Raw genomic sequence first — 20,325 nt, forward strand, 5'->3', positions numbered from 1 at the left:
CGAATAACCGGAAAAACTGCAAACAAAGAATCTCATTTCAATAATAATAAATGTCATTTTTAACACTAGGGTATTTTGCTTGTTGTTAAAACTACATAATTGGCTATCTGGGCTGAATCTACCACATGTATTGAAATCGTATTTTTAGCGCTGTTAATTCACAAAATTGCCGCTGTTCAGATTTTATGAAGAAAAGATATTCAATAAAATCGTGTAGATCATTAACAAATAATGGAACAATTACTTCTATTAAGGTGGGTTTTTAATTATGTTTTGTAATATTACAATATTTAAAGTACAGCCAAATAAAAGCAGTTAGCGAACTTTACTATCGTGTTATAATAAATAATGCATTTTGCACAGGTATGGAAAAGTTCAATCTGGTAATGTGAAAATAATGTACGTGCTTAATATACAAACTGTCATGTTAGGTTGGTTTTTGGAATTTCGCACAAAGCTACTCGAGGGCAATCTGTGCTAGCCGTCCCTAATTTAGTAGTGCAAGACTAGAGGGAAGGCAGCTAGTCATCACCACCCACCGCCAACTCTTGGGCTACTCTTGTAGCAACGAATAGTGGGATTGACCGTCACATTATAACGCCCCTACGGCTGGGAGGGCGAGCATGTTTTGGCACGATGCGGGCGCGAACCCGCGACCCTCGGATTACGAGTCGCACGTCTTACGCGTTAGGCCATGCCAGGCCCATCATGTTAGGTGGATTTAATGATTGAATATAATCAACATAATTTTCCACTGTATTTTTATTTTAACAAATATACTGTTATACATTTATTTTAATATCTACCTTTGTTTCAATTTAAAACATGTAACGTAGATTGTTGGATGCGTATTGCCCAAGTCCCGACCGTACTCTAAATCTGTAGAAAATTCTAAAGAATAAGAATGAAAATGCTGGCTTGTTTTCAAACATTGTTAAAAATACGAGAATCTCGCGTGATTAGTATATAAAACCGATGCGCTAAGAGACATTATTATTTTTGGTCACCTACGGTCAGTATACTACATTAATCAGAAAAGTACAGATGTTTGAGCAGGATCGTTCATAAATTTCGAACATTACAAACCGTTAAATTCTTAGAGAATTAACTTCGGACGTTAGTATTTATACAAAGCCATCGCATAACTTCGTAGAAAAGAACTCACGCGTGAAGAATAGAGCTTGGTCGCTTTGTTTCTTTGTTTTGAAATTTCGCACAAAGCTACTCGAGGGCTATCTGTGCTAGCCGTCCCTAATTTAGCAGTGTAAGACTACAGTGAAGGCAGCTAGTCATCACCACCCACCGCCAACTCTTGAGCTAGCTAGGTCGCACTCCCGTCAAGTGAAGTGCATCTGTGTGTCAACACAAAAGTAATTTACTCCTCGTGGACCTGGATCATTGATAAAATTTTTAGTTCCAGACAAATTTGTGAGCTTGTAAAATTTTTCAATATAAAAAGTTACTTGTAATAACCTTTATTGTAAAATGTACTATTTTGTATGTTAAAATATACTAATGTTAAGAAAGAAAATTTTGTGTAATAATCTTAATGGCAAGTATTACAAATTTAATAAAGATCGACATTTAATTACCTCCAAAATCAAATATTTCCGGTTATTTGAAATCATAATACGCAACGTAGTAACGTAATAAATCGAAAACTCGTCCCAGATAAATTATAATACCAAATAACATTCATTTATTTTCTGCGACTTGAAAGAAATTTTAATTTCGTGTGGCGACAATAGTTCTTATAATCATGTTTTGTAACATTAGTTACTAACACATTCTTTAGTAATCCACCAGGTTGTCAATTTTCGAGCAGACGTATTGAATTCAAGTTCTTTTGAACTTCTGCTTAGGCCTAACTTTAAATGTTATATTAAATAGGGACAACTTTCAAAACCGGAATTATAACTTTTTACTTCATTAAGATCAAGGTAGGTTGAAAAACAAAAGTGTTATAACTGTTTAATATATTTAATGAAAGTGAACACATTTTTAACATTATGGGTTAACACTAATAGAATGCCCTTAATTTTATTAGGCTTAGTATATGAATTTAAAATAAGTTAATCAACTTTCAAATGTGTTAATAAACCCTTATTGTCTGTAACGCAAATGCCTGTTTATGGTTAGAATACTTTAAGAGGGAATTTACGATTTTACGTCGGGTTTTTTCTCCTTGATTTTTAAATGATAGTTACTCTGAAATCTTTAAAAGTTGTTAGTTTGCGGTAATATCAAGAAACTTGTTTTTATGATATTAATAGTTTAACGTTTATCCAAAATAATAAATAACCTTAGCGTTTTTATTTAAAAAATTCAGCCCAAGGTCTGGAAAGATGATGACAATAATATTAAATGTACTATATTTTGCAATTTAGTTAAAACTTTTGACGTTCTAGAAGCCTACATAAAACTGTTATCATTACAAAATATGAATACTTTACACCCGAAAAATAAAATTGCTTGTAGCCCCAATGACGTATCGTTTTTAAAATTCACCACGTACTTTTAAGCATGTTAACATGTCCCTATTCTGTTTTCAACTGCTAATTCAAAATATCTGAATGAACACAGGTTTTAATTTGTAAACCTATTTGAAAGCTGTGTTTGTGAATATTTTTTACATGATTAAGAAGATGTGCAAACATGTTATTAGTTTAACAGAAAATAACTTTTATTGTGATTAGGAGTAGGTTGACATTTAATTTAAACCTTGTGGTTTGTTGAATATTTTATAATGTAATTCCTGACATTGCCCGTTTTGTTTCTATCACATTGTATATACACTTAAATTTATTTTCCAGTTTTATTATCATATACTTACAATTGAACTGTTTTCGCCTAAAAGGTGTGTTTTAAAACGCTCAAAATAAAATATTTGTAAGTAATTTATGATTCCCTGCAAATCAACGATTTTTCGTTTTTTTAAAAATAATTTACTGAGATTTTTCGAAATTTCAAATACAGTTTTGAGCGACAAAAACCGTTGATTTAAACTTTAATCTATGAGCAATTTATTTGGCATATTTTTAATATTATAAAATCAAATACAGATTCGGTTATTATGATCAGTTGAAACATTAAACAAAAATTTAGTTTATGTTACTTTTGAACGCATTATCATTGTGTTTTTATGTAAGAAATTTCTTTTGTTTAGTCTCATAAAACAGCTGTTGTGTGTCTTTAGTCAGAGATCGGATTAACTAGTAAAAACTAAATTTAGAGAAATGTACTGTTTTACTGCAGTTAGGATGAGAATTATGTGTTATACGTTTATGTCTTAACGGAATGCTGCACTAAATTAATAAAAGTTTAACGGATAAAAATTGCTTATGAAATTTCGAGGTATCAATTTGATTGCATTAAGTAAAATTTATATCACGAGTCTCTGATTTATTAAGTTACGTACGTGACGTATTACTATTTCAACTAGCCAGAAATTTTAATTTTAATTTAGAAGTTAATTAAATGTTAATATGTATCATATTTACGATATTTGCGAACAAGACTGATACACAGAATTTTCTTTCTTAACAAAAACATATATTAATTTACAAAAAACAAGCAGTGCTATTTATAGTAACGGTTATTACATATAGTTATTACAAATCATTATTTGTACACAAAAATTTTGCAAACGCACAAACAATATTCAGAGTTCTATCTGGGCTGAATATTTTATCGTCGGTCTAGGTCCACAAAGTGGAACAAATTAATTTTATGTTGATACAGAGATACACTTCACTTGACGGGAGTGCTACCAGGCTCTATTCTTTACACGTGAGTTTTTTTTTTTTCTGCTGAAGTTAAGAGATGGTTTCACAGAAGTACTAACGTCGAAGGTAATTCTCTAAAGTTGAACGGTTCGTAATGTTCAAAATATATAAACTTTCTTTGACAGATATCTGTAGTTTTCTGATTAATAAGCGTTAATCACAATTATAGCTTCCGAGGCTGAAATATACTGACTGTAGCTGACGAATAATATTTTATTATTGTCTCTCGGCATCTTGCGGTGCCTTGCTTTTATACACATTAGGCGATATTCTTGAAAGTTCAACAATATTCTAAGGTACTCTTGTGCTTTCGTAAAACATATGCTGTTGATTCTTACACTCGAGAATCTTCTACAAATTTAGAGAACAAGCGGGGCTTGCGCAATACACATTTAACAATATATACGTAACACGAATTAAACTGAATCAAACGTAGGTATTAAAGTAAACGTATAATAGTAAATTTGTTACAACTGCAATGGCTTATACACGAATAATGATGAAGTAGCTTTAAATTAGCCTTATAATCAGTTGTATTTTTAAAAGTATATTAGTAACGATGACGAACCACAAACTAGTTTTACTGTCATTTTACTTTTCAGATATCTCGAAACAGTGAAGAGATGTCAAAACTTCACAAACTTGATGATCCTTACCTTGGGCTTATTGAATCAATGCCATACCTAGAAGCACGTGAAAGGTAAAAGTTGGTACCCTTTGTTTTATACATGCAGTACTGTACAAAAGTGTTAGGATAAGAAAATATATTTTGTTCGTTCTATTTTATGGGGTTAATTCTTCCTTGTCATTACAGAATGCAAATATCAACACTATTAATGTTTCACTGATACCTGTTGACAGTTGAATGAGCCAAGGTGAAAAGACTTATTCCTTAGAACTTCCGTATACTTGTACCAGAAGCGGGTCGGTAGAGATTTCCATGAATGAACATACTGATGAAATTTAGTGTCTGAAATAACTATCATAGTACCCCAAGCAGAGTTTTAACAATATCGAAACAAGCTAGCATATGGTACCGGTATTTGTTACAACAAATTTAATATACTCTACAAATAAATCATGATACAGTGTTTTACACAATATATTAACTTCTGTTATTCTACGGCTCCAAAAGCGTAGAAAATTATCAGTAAAGCTTTGTGTGATGCTGATTGGACTCCATAGTATATTATTGCAGACTTAAAATGTACCCCAAACTCTGTCAATTACATCCTAGATCGTGAGGCCAAGACAGGTAATTTGGAAAATAGGAAAGGAAGAAGCAGAACACCTAAACTCAATGATACTGATGTTAAGTTTCGTCGTTTATGCAGTCTTCAAGACAGAAAGAAGACTGCGCGTGATCTCAAGCATGAGATAAGCAACCATATACCAAATGATAGAAACATGTCCAGATTAACAGTATCAAGAAGATTAAATGAGAATGGAAAATGTGGTCGTGTAGCAGTTAAACCTTTATTCAGATCTTCAAATATTGTCAAGAGAGTGAAATTTGCTGATAAGTACAAAAACCGGACTGTTGATGATTGGAAAATGGTGTTATGGACAGATAGAAAGGTGAAAGATACTTACTTCAATGCATAACACCTCCCATGAAGCATGTGGGGGGCAGTGTGGTGATGGTTTGTGGGTGTTTTTTTTCTACTAAGGCAATAGAGATATTTGTAAAATATATGGAATTATGTACCAGCGCAAGTACTGATTCGTCATGGTATATCCAATGGTTTGTTTGTTATTGTAAAGAGTTCTATTACCAAGAAGATAATGACCCCAAACACTCATTCAACTCATGCATAAATTACTTAGTTTCAGAAAGAAGTTGTTGGAGTCATTCAAATGATTCAGTGACCTCCACAGAGCCCCGATCTCAACACAATGGAGCAGATCCGTGAATGCATAAATCAAAAACTTGACAAATCAAAAGTTATTTCCAAAGAAACTATATAGGAGTGTGTTAGAGACATTTTGATTAAAATCCCAAAGGACACTTTAATTAAATATGTTGGAACAATGCCTGAGACACTGTCTGCAGTTATTAAAGTAAAAGGTGGGGAGACAAAATATTAACTGTTTTCTGAACTTCCACTGAATTTCTGTTGCACTAAATATGAAGTTTAACAAAATTTTGATCACCTGTCATATTCCTTCCATTGCGTTTTGAAAGTAGTGTGAAATATAATTTGTGACTTTCACCTAACGCTTCTGAGCAATACTGTATATATCTATATGATCACTTAATTGAATATTATGTAGAAAAAACAGTAAGAAAAAGAGAGAGAGAGAGAGAACTCATCCACAAAACAGATGTGTATCACCAGAACACACAAAGTGAGTAGTTATGCAGTGTGTCCTGGTTTTCGAAGTACTGGCGGAAGTAAGTTTCAAATTGCGTTTCGGGTACACCATCTATCCAGTTTAACGTCAATTTTGCAGGATTCAGTTTCTTAAAATATGCAAAAAATAAAATACGGTAAAAATAAAAGAGCGGATAGGAATGCTTTAGCCAACAACGCCCCATATCTTTACTACCTTTCGTTGTTTGCAGCCAGATGTGAGAAGATGGTTGCTGAAAAAAAGAATAAAAAGAAAAATTCTGTAAGAAGAAGAAAAATAATTGGAACACAATACATCAATGGGGGAAAGAGTAAAACTGTCTTTGAATTTGGTCTTCCAGGCCCCATAATGATGTTTAGATATAAATACCACGATGTTAAGGCATTATTATACTATATTAAGGACAACCTAAATTGTTAATATAGCATCCAACCTTATTACTGTCAAGATTTTCAGAGGTTGTAGAATGTTTACATAGTAGCAGATCTTATGTAGGGAAGGCGATATATCTACATTAATACACCTATGTAAAATACAGTTTGGTTTGAATTTCGAGCAAAGCTACACGAGGGCTTTCTACGCTAGCGGTCCCGAATTTGGCTAAGTCTAAGACTAGAGGGAAGGCAGCTAGTCATCATCGCCAATTCTTGAGCTACTCTTTTACCAACGAATAGTTGGATTGACCGTCAATTGCTCGCGGTAACGGGGATTCGAACCCATGACCCTTGGATTAAATGTCGAGCCCTTTAACCACCTGATCATGTCGGGCTTGTGTAAAATATGGAACAAATAAGTAATTTCAATAGTTTCTCTTACAAAAATCAGAAATTGTTAGTTATTGTGTTAATTATGATTTAGTTTATACCAATATTCATAAATTTAATCAGTCATTGTTTAATCAGTCATAAATCATGTTTACCACTTGGATTTTTTTTAATTTAATAAAAAACTGATTCAGTAATTTGTTTAATAAAACTGCGGGTTCTTTTAACAAAGTTTTTACTGCACTAGAAATCAAACGAAATTTAATAGGACGTTTATATAGTTTCGGAACGATTTATAGATCCGGTAATTCTGAGTTTGGATTTGGTTTAGCATCTTTATATATATACCTTTCAACAAATTCTTAATTAGTTTTGTTTGTTTTGAATGTCGCGTAAAATTACACGAGAGCTATCTGCGCTAGCCGTCCTTAATTTAGCGGTGTAAGACTAGAGGGAAGGGAGCTAATCACCACCACCCACCGCCAACTCTTGGGCTGCTCTTTTACCAACGAATAGTGGGATTGACTGGGACAGTATAACGCCTATACGGCTGAAAGAACGAGCATGTTTGGTGCGACCGTGATTCAAACTCGCGACCCTGGGATGCCTTAACCATCTGACCATGCCGGGCCCAATTCGATAAGTAATCGTTAGTTGAATAATTAAATTATCTTTAAAATAACGTTAAGAGTCATTCATTAAATTAATTTATTAAATTATTTAAATATCTCTTACAAAGGACACTTAACCCACTTAATTAGTTAATCCTGAAAAGGGCAGTTAACGCTATTTCTTTAATTAATTATTATATCATGCTACCACGAAATGGAGAACGTTTCTAGGCAGCCTTGTCTCGTACAATTCATGTCTCAATAATATTATAATTAATCACTAATTCGATAGTTTATTAAATCATTTATCATCAAATCGTCACAAACAGACACTTAAGATTAATTAATGCATCTTAAAAAGGATGATGTAACAATTAAAACGTATTGTTTGGATATTTTCATCACTAAATTAACCCTCTCGGCGGAGGAGTAATTTGTATAGCTTTGTGCATAATTGCAAACGAACAAACTAAATAATTAATTAAAACTTACTCTTTTAATTGTCAATGAAGTGTTTTTTCAGCGACATGATATGTTATTTAACAATTATATACATTTTTATTACGCATACAATACTTGACTGCAGGTTTAAATCACCCTAAAAATGGCAGTTAGTTGGTCAGTTATCACCATTTGATTCCATCTAGGAACATAGGGCCGCAATCGCTTGCGGATTCTTCAACAAGTATTTAAGTGAGTAGGTTGTTAGCCCACTGCACCGAGCCGTCCCTAATTTAACAATGTAAGACTAGAGGGAAGGCAGCTAGTCATCATCACCCACCGCCAACTCTTGGGCTACTCATGTACCAATTAATAGTGGGATTGGCCATCACATTATAACGCCCCCACGGCTGGGAGAGCGAGCATGTTTGGCGCGACGCGGGCGCGAATCCGCGATCCTAGGATTACGAGTCGTACGCCTTACGCGCTAGGCCATGCAAGGCCCAAAAAAGGGCACTATCATACAATAATTAAAATTTTATACAACATTTTACATCATAAATAGGCTCGACATGGCCAAGTGGTTAAGGCATTCAACTTGCAATCTGGAGGGTCGTGGGTTCAGATCCCGTCGCATCAAACATGCTCGCCCTTTCAGCCGCATGAGCTTTATAATGTGACGATCATTCTTACTATTCGTTGGTAAAAAATTGCCCAAGAGTTGGCGGTGAGTGGTGATTACTAGCTGTCTTCCTCTAGTCTTACACTGCTAAATTAGAGACGGCTAGCGCAGAAATTTCACGCGAAATTAAAAAAACAAACAAACAAATATCATAAATAAAACGTATATTATAGTAACGCCTTTACTAATTTGTGACAAAATAATTTACACGTTTTACAAAGGTGGACTTAATCATTATTATTATCGTAAGACTTTAACAAGTTTACTGTGACAGTATAGTTTATCATTGGTTAGATTTAATTATGTTAAAATTCATTATCTGTACAAAAATTATAAATCATTGACTTACTTCGTCCATTTTCTACAGTCAGTTATCACTGATAAACGTACACAAAACTTGAGAAAATGTGGAATACATAATTTAATTCAATGTTCTGTTGGATACTTAATGTCGTACAATAACTAACCAATAATCGCTTTACAGCTAAATGAGTGACTTACCAGTTTTTAAAATACCACAACTTTCAGACTGTCTATCACGAAACATACATACACATTTCTGCATTTCGCTTTGATTATAAGTTCATAAAACAAACGAACCCATATCTGATGTCAAATTAGAATGCGGATATAGACAGTTATTATGAAAACACATGATCAAATGTAATGTTTTCTTCTACAGCGAGGTGGTGATATTAATGTCACCAACACATTTCAGAACTTTTAGATGTCTCAAGTTAAGACACTAATTTTAAATCGCACGCATACAAACTGGAAACAGAAGTTTAAGAATTACAAAGGCTAGACATAATCAGTTTGCACACTGACGTCTAGATGGTGTCAGGGGGTCACACGTGTAGTGTAGGGTTGTGACATATTTAAACTTAATAAGTCGATTATCTTTGCTCATTAATCACATTAAAAAGAACATTATATGTTCCTTTTTACAATTTTTAAAACTGTATGCACATTTTAAACTAAGGTGTTTTTCAAATATACAAAAGAACATCACTTGTATTATATTTCTTTTGTTACATTTTACAGATAAATTTGTTTAACTATAACGTAATGACCGCCTGTCATAGTGACCCATTAATACGACCCTAACGTCGTGTCATCTAGTGTTAAACCTGGAACTATGATCTAATCTCTAATGAGATCATCCACTTTCGAACTTCTGTTTTCATGCTGTTTTCTATTGGTGTGACGTCGTTTCTTCCTGTGAAGTGTGGGGTAATAACTATTTATGTGCACTGCCTTTATGTCCAAAAAACAAAGGGTAATAGTTTAGGCACAGTTTTTATTGCTGCATTTTTACTCTTAACTGTTAAATAAAGTAGTTTAGAATGAGTATTTACTACTTTGGTGTACATTTTTGGTATGTGCATGTGTATGACTGCGTATGTTTGATATACAAGGGTATAGAAATGTATCTAACAACGGCTGGTATGAGTATACTAGTATACTATTAATCTTCAGGTTAACCTCTTTGAAGATTGCCTAGGAATGTTGAAACTTTGTTCTCTCCTTATTAATAAAAGTGTTACTACCCATACCAACCGTTATGAAATACATTTTTATTTCAAGTCGGTTTCTCGTCATCAGGAACGGTAGGAAAATTTTATAGAGACATTGACTTTTATTTACTTGAGTGTTTTACTGGTTCCTATTGTTTTGAGTTATGAAAGAGAAAAGACGTTAAGTGTGGTTTAACTCTTTCGTGATTTAATTTTGAATGAAAATAAACCATAAAAACTAGATGTAACTAGTTCATGTAGAATTTAATTAAAATTGAATTTTGAACTTATATTTTCTCACAAATTTGATTCAGACTTAGCCTAATTCGACACTGGAAGTCATGTACACACTTTTCACCTGACATGCCTGTAGTGACTCAACTAAGTAATGATCAGAGTCCCGTGGTCTTATGTACTGGTGGGATTAATCCTTTGAAGCCCAAAGATTATTTAACAGGTAAGTCGTTCTGTATAATAGTGTTGAGTGTTAAGTATTGGTGACCTCTAAATCATAAAAAAATACTTTCAACCAGTTATTTGCAAAATACCTTTGATAAACGTTGTTACAAAGTAATTTGTAACAATCACGTTAATAGTCTTCTAGCAAAACTTTTTTTATTTATGTAATACTTAGTGTTTTACATTCATTAACTGTGTATCTTTATGCAGAATATCAGATTTAACGTATTTAAACTAAAAGAAATATCTTCCTATATTTGTTCAACATTGTTATTAAACAGTTTTTAAAAATTCGAGTTTCAATCGATTTATCACTTTTCTTCCGTATCAGTTACTACCATCAGTTAGGGCTGGTCTATGCAACAGTTGTAGTGATACATAAAACAATTGATGTAACCACTAATATATTTTATATTACAGTGATATAACATCTGAAATAAACAAAATATTCTTGTATGATAGTGAGCTCGTTAAACTGCTCAAAAGCATAAACATTGTAATGTTTAATTACCTGTAAGTTATTTTACAATTTTATTTGAGAGTTGTAAAATTTGTTTTTTATTATCGTATTCTATCCTATGCAAGATATTTTGTGTGATTACAACTAGGTTAGTATTTTGGACACTTTTAGACAGAAAGGGATTGAGGCTCGTATTAATAAGAAATTCTATAGTTTGCCAAGAATGAGTAACCATACTTGTTCTTATTTTAAAACTTCTATATAAACAGTTGAATTATAAAAGTAACGTAGTTTTTGTACATTTTGTTCTTAAAGGTGGAGCAATGTTTTTTTACGAAATAATGAAAGATAAATGGACATATTTTGGTACAATGACAGAACCCCGTAACTACCATGCTATAGCATATTTACATGGACGTGTATACATTTTTGGTAAGTTAACAAGGATTTTGTTTGTTTATTGTTGTTTGTCTTTAAGCTCTAGTTTGCACAATGAGCTATTTGCGCCGTGCAACCACAGGGATCGAATCCTAGGTTTCGGTGTTATTACTGGACCAATGGGTAAAATGATACAGTGATTTAAATTAATGTACTTTTTATGTAAAATGATAGTGATTTAAATTAATGTACTTTTTATAACACAAACATTAACAAATGAATTTTAGATGTTGATATGTATTGTGAAATATCTAAAAATATATATATTTTAAACTCAGGTAATTTGCACTATAATTTAATGAAATAGCAGTTTTTAAAATATTGTGAATGATCAGTGTTCATAACTGTGATATAAATTATATTCCAGCAACAGTGATTTTCCAGAGAAAACGCCTCTTTCAAACAGTGTTAAATATGAAATCTGTGGGTATTGAAAGTGTTCCCTTGGGGCTATCAGGTTTTGTGTTGTGAGAAAAAATGGGGTCATTTTAATGGAAATTTTGATATTTTAAATATTGCAAAAAGCTTGTGCTAAGCTTCATATGTAAAGACTGATGATTGAAATTTCGTATTACATCAAAGCAAAGTTTTATTTTCTCTTCATAAATGAAATACTATAAGCCAAGTCATAAAACAGCTTCATAAGCGTTTGCAGTGTTTGTCAGATACTGAAGAATATGTGTTCGTTCATTATTACGATGCAATTCTCATCGGTCCTATCGAAGCAAAAGATATACTTATATTGTCATTAAATTATGTGTCAGTTGAATCGTGTTCTTAGATTATCTATAGATGGCTGTACATGTCAACACATTACTTATCACAAAAGTAAACTAACTCTGCAAATCTCAATAATTACTAGTATTAGTTACATTAGTGCTTTTTAGGCTGAAATTACATATTTAGATTGAGATACTGAAAGCTTGGCCGTAGATTTTGTTTCAAGTTTATTTCTATTCGTTGCGAAGATAAATAGAAATGTATAAGCCATCATGTTAGTAGTTACCAAGTCTATTCACCGTTCAAAGGATGGCGTTTCAGTAGGATTACACAGTTGTTGCGTAATAAACAAAGGGTGCTGCCTGTTACGTAAAAAGCATCACACGGCGATGATGTTCACGAAGTGGCACAAGAAGGCGCAACTATCTTATACAAAAGTGATATCATAGTTAGACACCAGAGGGTCTATTACTGTGAGTGAACAATGGTATCGATGTTCTGTTGGTGACTGTGTTACTAAGGTTCTAATAATTTGATGGTGTTACTACGGTTTTACAGATGAGTGGTCTTACTAGGCGTATTGTATGTGACTTGTTACTAAACTTATGTAACATGACATGCAGATTTCAGTTGCCTTAACTGATTTTTGTAGTTTTCATTTATATATTTAATTCCCTTATATGTGCTCGATGAAGGTGGATCATATTTCTACGGTCAGATAATGTTATTATACATTCGTAGGACTGCACACATATTTGAAATATTTTTCATAGTTTTCATGTATATATGCATGTATATATATAATATACATCATTTGTTTTACAAAGGTAGATAATGTTACAAGATAGATTATGTTACTAAAGTTCTATATGCAAATGGCAAAAAGTGTTACTAAGATTAATATTGTAACGGCAGATAGTGTTTATATGAAGAAATAGTTCACTAAGATGATAGGCTCATTGTAAGGTATTTCAACATGTGATTAATTCATGAGCATTATACAGGGTGTTCGGAAAGTCACTATGCAGATTTGTAATCATATTTTATTCAGTCTTTTTCAAGCCAGCAACTGATAGCGGTGTTTAGAAACAAAATAAGAAGGATCCAGGTCTGTATTGATGCCAACGGGGATCACTTTCAACATTGTTTATAATTGTCATTCATATTTACCTCCTGTATTCTGTATTGAAACATGTCTGTTAATAAATATATGTGTACAGTGACTTTCCGAACACCCTGTAGTATAAATTTAAACATGCCTTTAAAAGTTGCAAGTAAACCATTAATTTAAATAGGCAATTATTATAACACAATGTATTATATATACATATCAGTTTTTTTATTATACACGCTATCTCCGTTTGTCAGTTATTTCAAGGAGACAACTTCTATAATCGTGTTATATATGTCACTTTTTATCACACATGTTATCTTAATTTATTCTATACTTGAACAAGGAAAATATTGTAGCATAGCCTATAACTTATTTTGCATACTTTGTACAGTTATCTGTTATAAAATGATTTTATCATACATAGTTTTATTTGTATTAATGTTGATTGAGAGAGTTAGTGCAGCCAGTTGTTCTTGATTTAGTACACATTTAATCTGCTGGTTAGTTTCACATGTATATCTAATTGCATGACATACTTTTTGTATTTCCTGACGTTTTAGTTGCAAAACGCTTATTCCTAATTCATTTATCTAATTGACGTGTAATATCTATTTGCCCTGAAAAGGACACTTATTTAAATCTCTCTATAATATACAATCATTTCATATTTATCTTTATAAGTTGATTTGTTTCACTAAATTTTAGATTTAATTGATATAAATAAATAGTTATGTACGATCATTATTATTGTAGAAAACTGTATTTTACCTTTCTTTAGATATTTTCTAAAATTTATTTTTAAGATACTGTTTCTTGCTGACTGAAGCTGATAGCATAGAGGCATTATTTCTGTTTCCATCTGCTACAACTAAGTATAATAAATGAATCACTTAATGTTTATTGGTTTATCCCGAAGTTTCGTCAATACATGTTTCAGTATGCTTGTCAAACTTTCGATTTTACAACTTTTTCAGTTGTAAGATCTTTTACTTTATAAAAAAAAATGCATTTTATGCTTTGGTGAACTATGGTAATTAAATCTTATAGTGTAATGGAATTTCTGATTTATCAGCAACTATTTAGTATATACATTTGAATCATTATGAAGTGACATGAATTTAATCTTGTACAAATTATTACAAACCATAATATATTTTATCAAAGAGACATATCTCTGTGTGGTAAGATTTTTTTTATTCCAACCTTTTCAATGCTATGGACCTTTTGTTATGCCAGTTTTAAGAAGGGATTAATTATTTTGCCATGTGGTGACCTCTCCTTTCCTTTGTTAGTTAGTTAGTTATCACCATTAGATTCCATCTAGGAACATAGGGTCGCAATCGCTTGCGGATTCTTCAACAAGTATTTAAGTGAGTAGGTTGTTAGCCCACTGCACCGAGCAGTGTAAGACTAGAGGGAAGGCAGCTAGTCATCACCACCCACCGCCAACTCTTGGGCTACTCTTTTACCAACGAATAGTGCCTTTCCTTTGTAGTTCCTAACAATTAAAGATTATCCATGCCATTAGATAGTATTAATGTGAGTTAGAAATCTGTGCAAGATAATAATAAAAAGAATTTAGTTATAAACTGTACTCTAAAATCACAAAGTTTTGTAAATTGTAATTGTATGGTGAGTTTTTTACTTTGAATTAATTTTCTATAGAAAATCATAAAGTTATAAGTATTGCCACATTTTATAGTTTCTCTAATACTAAAATAATTGGTTAAGTACTAACTGAGTAATTTATTATATGCTATCAGATTTAGCAAGAAACAAGTTCCCAAAAACGATTTGTGAAAATATCTACAGAGTGTTAAGATTATGGTTTGTCTATAATAGTAATGGTTAAACATAACTATTTACGTAGGTATGTTATATAGAAACTTTAGCAAAATAACTCAACTTATAAAACTAAACATGAAGTTATTGTATATAATATAGAGATTTAAATAAGCATATATTTTTCTAAAGAGTTTTTCAATTGAACATTTATACGTTAGCTTCATTATATTCTACTACATGATGGTTATTGCACCTCATACATACAGAGCTGGTAACAAATGATCAAAAAAGTGAAAAATATTGTATAAAATACATTTATTTATGAACTCTGAGATGGAATTTTTACAAACTTAAATATGTTTTTTTTAATATTTATCCGCTTAAACGTACTTGTGTGAAAAGTTAATTTCAACTGTATAAACAATTTTACTGGTGCATAATTTGTGGTCAACCGGGCACTAGGAAAAGCCCTGTAAATAACTGTTTATTCCAGGGAAAATGTATATCATAAGATATGTTAATTATAAAGATTTATTACCAATAAACATTTGTCATGCAAAACTTCTATAAATACAAAAATTATGTCATGGTGTTAGATACAGTAGTGGAGACTACTTATTATGTTAGATGTGAACTAAACATAAAAAACACAATTGGTTATGCTACCTATCTCAATCAGTATTCATAGAAATAAAACAGGACAAAATAATCAGTTATTCAAATTACTCCACATTTAAAAACATCATATGCATTTTGGTAAACATCCTGTATCTCTTCCAGTGTTCAGTTGTGTCATTCTGAATTTTATGTGTGTTAATATTTCGCATTTAAATATATTTTCACGTCTCATGTAATTTTACTTTTAAATATATTTTTGTTCGAGAATAGAGTTTAATGCCATAACAATAATCTGGTTATAACTGATATGTAATTTTATAATAATATATGCAGGTGGTTACAATCCTTTCGATGTTATAAATGGAGAAATGCAACCAACAGCAACTGTTTTCCAATTGACGATACGCTCTAAAAGATGGAGAAGAAGGGCAGATATGTTTCATTCGAGAGCATGTCACGCAGCTGTTCTGGTAGAGGGAAGAATTATTATTGTTGGTGGGAAAAATGAAAGTCGAGAGTACGTTTATATCTATACTACAATAAAATAGTATTTATTGGTTAAACCAAATAAATTTCTTGAAAAGGACCAGAAACAAATATCACATCAGCACATAGCTATAACTTAGTTTATATTGTTATAATAATAGTTAATAATTTATTTCTTATGAGGATTATTAGACATTTGCCATACTGTGCTTTGGTAGTAAAACAAATACAACTTTTTTAATATTTCGTGAATTTGTAACTTCACCAGTAGCAACAGTTACGTAGTGTTACAGCGTTGAGTGAAAAAGTAAACACCGAGGATGTTAGATGAGTAAAACTGTAAATATGTTAATATTACAGAAATAAAATATATATATTTTCGAAACCAAAAACATACTTTTTTGTATTTTTTTTAGTGTAATAACAACTGTGAGCTCAGACCTTTACGTCTTATATTTATGTCTACATTTCAGAATACTTTCCAGTGTAGAGGTATATGAACCAGATTTTGATCAGTGGACAATGGTCAAGCCAATGCCTGAACCAATAATGGGCTGTGGTGCTGCCTACCTAGAAGGTCTTGTGTATGTTGCTGGAGGAGTGACTAATTCGAAAACTAATAGGAATTTATCAATAGTTGATCATGTATTGTGTTACGATCCTGAACAAAATAGGTAAATCCATAAATTGTTTAATAGTCTAAATCTGTGACATACACGTTTAAACACATTTGTTAGAGACTATTGGCAGCTAACAGAGTATGGTGAGTTTACTGGCATATTGATTAAGTAATTATTATTTTTAGGTAAAATCTGACGTTATTTTTATATGCGAGTTTTATTTCATATACATTTAATTTACATTTACTGATTCATGTGTCATAGCTGGTATAAAAAACCACCATTACTACAGCGCCGTGCTTTCTGTGCCGCTATAACTGTGAAGAGAGAAATATGGATCTGTGGAGGTTTGTCAGGTCTTCAGGAATCTGGGCTGCTACACAGTATTGATACCGTGGAAGTTTACAGTCCAAGAAAGTGTCTCTGGGAAATTAAGTTTTCATTGCCAACACCTAAACATGCTGTAGCAATAGCTAAAACAGGTAGTATAATTGAAGTGTTTTGGATTGATTCCAGAGTATGTCAGAAAACAAATAAGAAATAAACATGCATTGTCAAAAGTACATTAGAACTGTTTCTGGACCTTTATTTCAAATTATAAAAAAATCTAAATTACATTTTATTGTGAGGAAATCAATAAAACTTATTTTATATTCAGTTTTGCTTTTCTTACAAAACTTGTTCCAAATTAAGAATATTATTTATAGATTGTGAATTCCTGTTGTTTCACTTTTATGAAGAATCGCACATTTGCTGTGTTTTTTTAGAAATACGAAACAATGTAACTCATATGGAAGTTTTCATTAATCACTGACTTGATTCTTTTATCTCTCAGGGTCCTACATTTCTGTCCTTGGTGGAATAAACAGTAAAGAAGAGGAAGTTGTATCAGAGAATGATATTTACGACCGTGAAAGGAACCTGTTATTAGATGGTTCTCCATTACCTTTAGCCATAGCAGGGGCTGCTGCAGTTGGCATACCAGTGAATTATTTTGCTAAAACTGGGAATAAATGGGTTAGGATGCGCTAATTCATATTCGATATTAACATGTATTTCAAGTCTTAACAAAGATTAACAGTGCTACATAGCTTGTGATGAAAGATATTATTGACACTTAAAATTAAACAAAAGAGAATATATGACCATTTACAGAGTGTCCTCTAATGATGACACGTGAGATGTGATATATTATAGCTTTCTCAGTGTTAGGTCATCCAGACACATGTTTGTATTGTGACTAAGAAAACAAATGCTGGTATTTTCAATATTATGCTGATTACAGTATTTAAAGTAAGGTCTATACATATGATAAAACAAAAAAGGGTTATTTTGTGTTATTTTTTCATATTTCATGGTACATTTTCTATAATTTAGGTAACGCAGGAACCAGATGACGTAGTCAAGAACCATGCAGCAGTAAAGATACAGGCCATTTTTCGAGGGCACCGTTTTAGAAAACAAGTAACTAGACAGAATATACGAATACTTGCATTATATATATGTGTGTGGGATATATGACATAGTGATGATAATATAAACGTATATATGCTTATTGTATTTGATAACTACAAAATATTTCTCAATAACTAACTGGTTTTCTGCAGCTGTAGGTAACCTGTTCATGTGGTTCATGCATGCTCTCACAAAGTAAACTTTTGAACATTACTATATATAAACCGTGAATATTTGGGATGCATTTACCAAGCAAGAGAACGCTAGGTGCGTGTGGGACTCATGGAAGATAATGATGCCATCAAAGACGATTACGTCAAAATTCCATAATTTGTCAGCAGAAAGTGCTTTATTAAGGCCACGTCGATATGCCACTATGAAATCCGGTGATGACGTCATAATTTCACAAGGAGTTGAAATTATAGTTTGATACCAGACAGACTACTATGACGTAATAGTTTTACGAAACCAGAGAGCACCATGACAGGTGGCCATAACGTTATATACAATGATGTACACGATATATGTATCAATATGATTATATTTAATCGGTTTAAATCACTATTTTATTAGTTAATAAATCATCCTGAAAAGAATGCGTTAAACTAATTAAATAAATTGTTAACAATTAAATCTTTGTAAAAAAAAAGATGCTTAACACTAATCTACAGGGTGTTCGGAAAGTCACTGAGCAGTTTTGTCTGTTAGTAAATATATAAGTGCACAGTGACTTTCCAAACACCCTGTATTAGTTAATTAAATTATTTATAGTAAAATCATCGAAAAAGAATGCTTAACGCTAATTCATTAATTAATTAAAATTCCTTATCAGTTAAACGTAAATCATCTTAAAATGATGATATCATACATTAATTAAAATTTACACTTTCACGTGTTTGACTATGTTTGATAAAATATTTCTTTCTACACATAGTACTATATAGTTGTATCTTACACGAGTTTTACAAACATGGACACTATACTTCTACAAAAATTTCATTGTCTAGATTTAATTACCATTATTTCATGGCTGTCCATAGAATTAAGAAATCTGCTGTTATCCATTATGTGAATTAGATCAAAACTTACATTTTGCTACATAATAAATGTTATCAATACTATAGAATAATAAATAACACTTGACTTTTATTTTCATAAATATTTGAGATTTGAAGTTTTTCTACAGTAGATAAATATTCCAAAACATAATACTGTTTACATGTCCAACCAAAATGGCGTTAGCTATGATTCACGTCACAGTTGGGAGTATAAAACTAAGTTCTGCAAACTTTATTGGCTTATAATATAAATTTTCACGTGTGCAAAGTTTGAAATTTGATTATATACTAGTGTTTAGTCATTATTTTAAGCATTTCATGTCCCAAAAATGTTTTAAATAGTGTTACTATATATACTAAACAAATATTTCAAATATTGTTTGGCGATATAGACAAAGGACAGTATTGATTTACCAAGCGGCAGCAACAGGTTTATTTTGATACTTTTTAATGAAAGATAAGAGAAACGTTTTGTTTGAATAGACATTTCCATAAGGACTTATTACACTGACAATCAATATCATAACAATTAAACACAGAACATACTAGTTGTTAATGGGGAATAACAATCAACATGTCGGCAATTCCCTTTTTTAAAAAAACAATTTCACATGTATTATCATATATAATAATAAAATAACCTTTAGTTATAAATCTAGTAATTATTATTCGACTATTTCAAAAACTTTATTTCTTCACGCGGATTTTGAAACTGTTGTGTAACATGAATTATCCTTCATTTACGTTTTATAGATAGATAATAAAGTGTATAGAAATCATCAGTTACGATTTTCATTGCCAACTCTAACGTGTGAATGTCCCCCCATGGCGTAAAGTAAACCAACCAGACAGTCAATGTTCCACAAGTCGGAGTTGGAATTAAGGGGTCTTGGTCTCTATATCCCACATTGGTGGCTAGGGCAATTGGGCCACAGTGTTAAATATATAGATATACTT

General features: G+C 31.8%; 1 protein-coding gene across 2 annotated transcripts in view; it reads left to right on the forward strand.

Annotated features, from left to right (window-relative positions):
* Nucleotides 1-1,803: 1,803 nt before the first annotated feature.
* Nucleotides 1,804-20,325, forward strand: part of LOC143222812 (beta-scruin-like) — a 52,557-nt gene continuing 34,035 nt past the window's right edge. Inside the window, exons 1-9 of one of the 2 annotated variants that reach the window (XM_076449877.1) lie at nt 1,804-1,940; nt 4,388-4,485; nt 10,470-10,612; nt 11,390-11,506; nt 16,083-16,266; nt 16,709-16,909; nt 17,120-17,337; nt 17,691-17,872; nt 18,233-18,319. In XM_076449877.1, coding sequence (XP_076305992.1) covers nt 4,409-4,485; nt 10,470-10,612; nt 11,390-11,506; nt 16,083-16,266; nt 16,709-16,909; nt 17,120-17,337; nt 17,691-17,872; nt 18,233-18,319 — 1,209 coding nt within the window. In that variant the 5' untranslated portion in view covers nt 1,804-1,940; nt 4,388-4,408. Of the gene's footprint in view, nt 1,941-4,387; nt 4,486-10,122; nt 10,249-10,469; nt 10,613-11,389; nt 11,507-16,082; nt 16,267-16,708; nt 16,910-17,119; nt 17,338-17,690; nt 17,873-18,232; nt 18,320-20,325 lie in introns of those variants that run through there. The other variant, XM_076449876.1, reaches the window with a different exon arrangement.

This window comes from Tachypleus tridentatus, chromosome 8, assembly GCF_004210375.1.
Source record: "Tachypleus tridentatus isolate NWPU-2018 chromosome 8, ASM421037v1, whole genome shotgun sequence".
Classification (NCBI taxonomy): domain Eukaryota; kingdom Metazoa; phylum Arthropoda; class Merostomata; order Xiphosura; family Limulidae; genus Tachypleus; species Tachypleus tridentatus.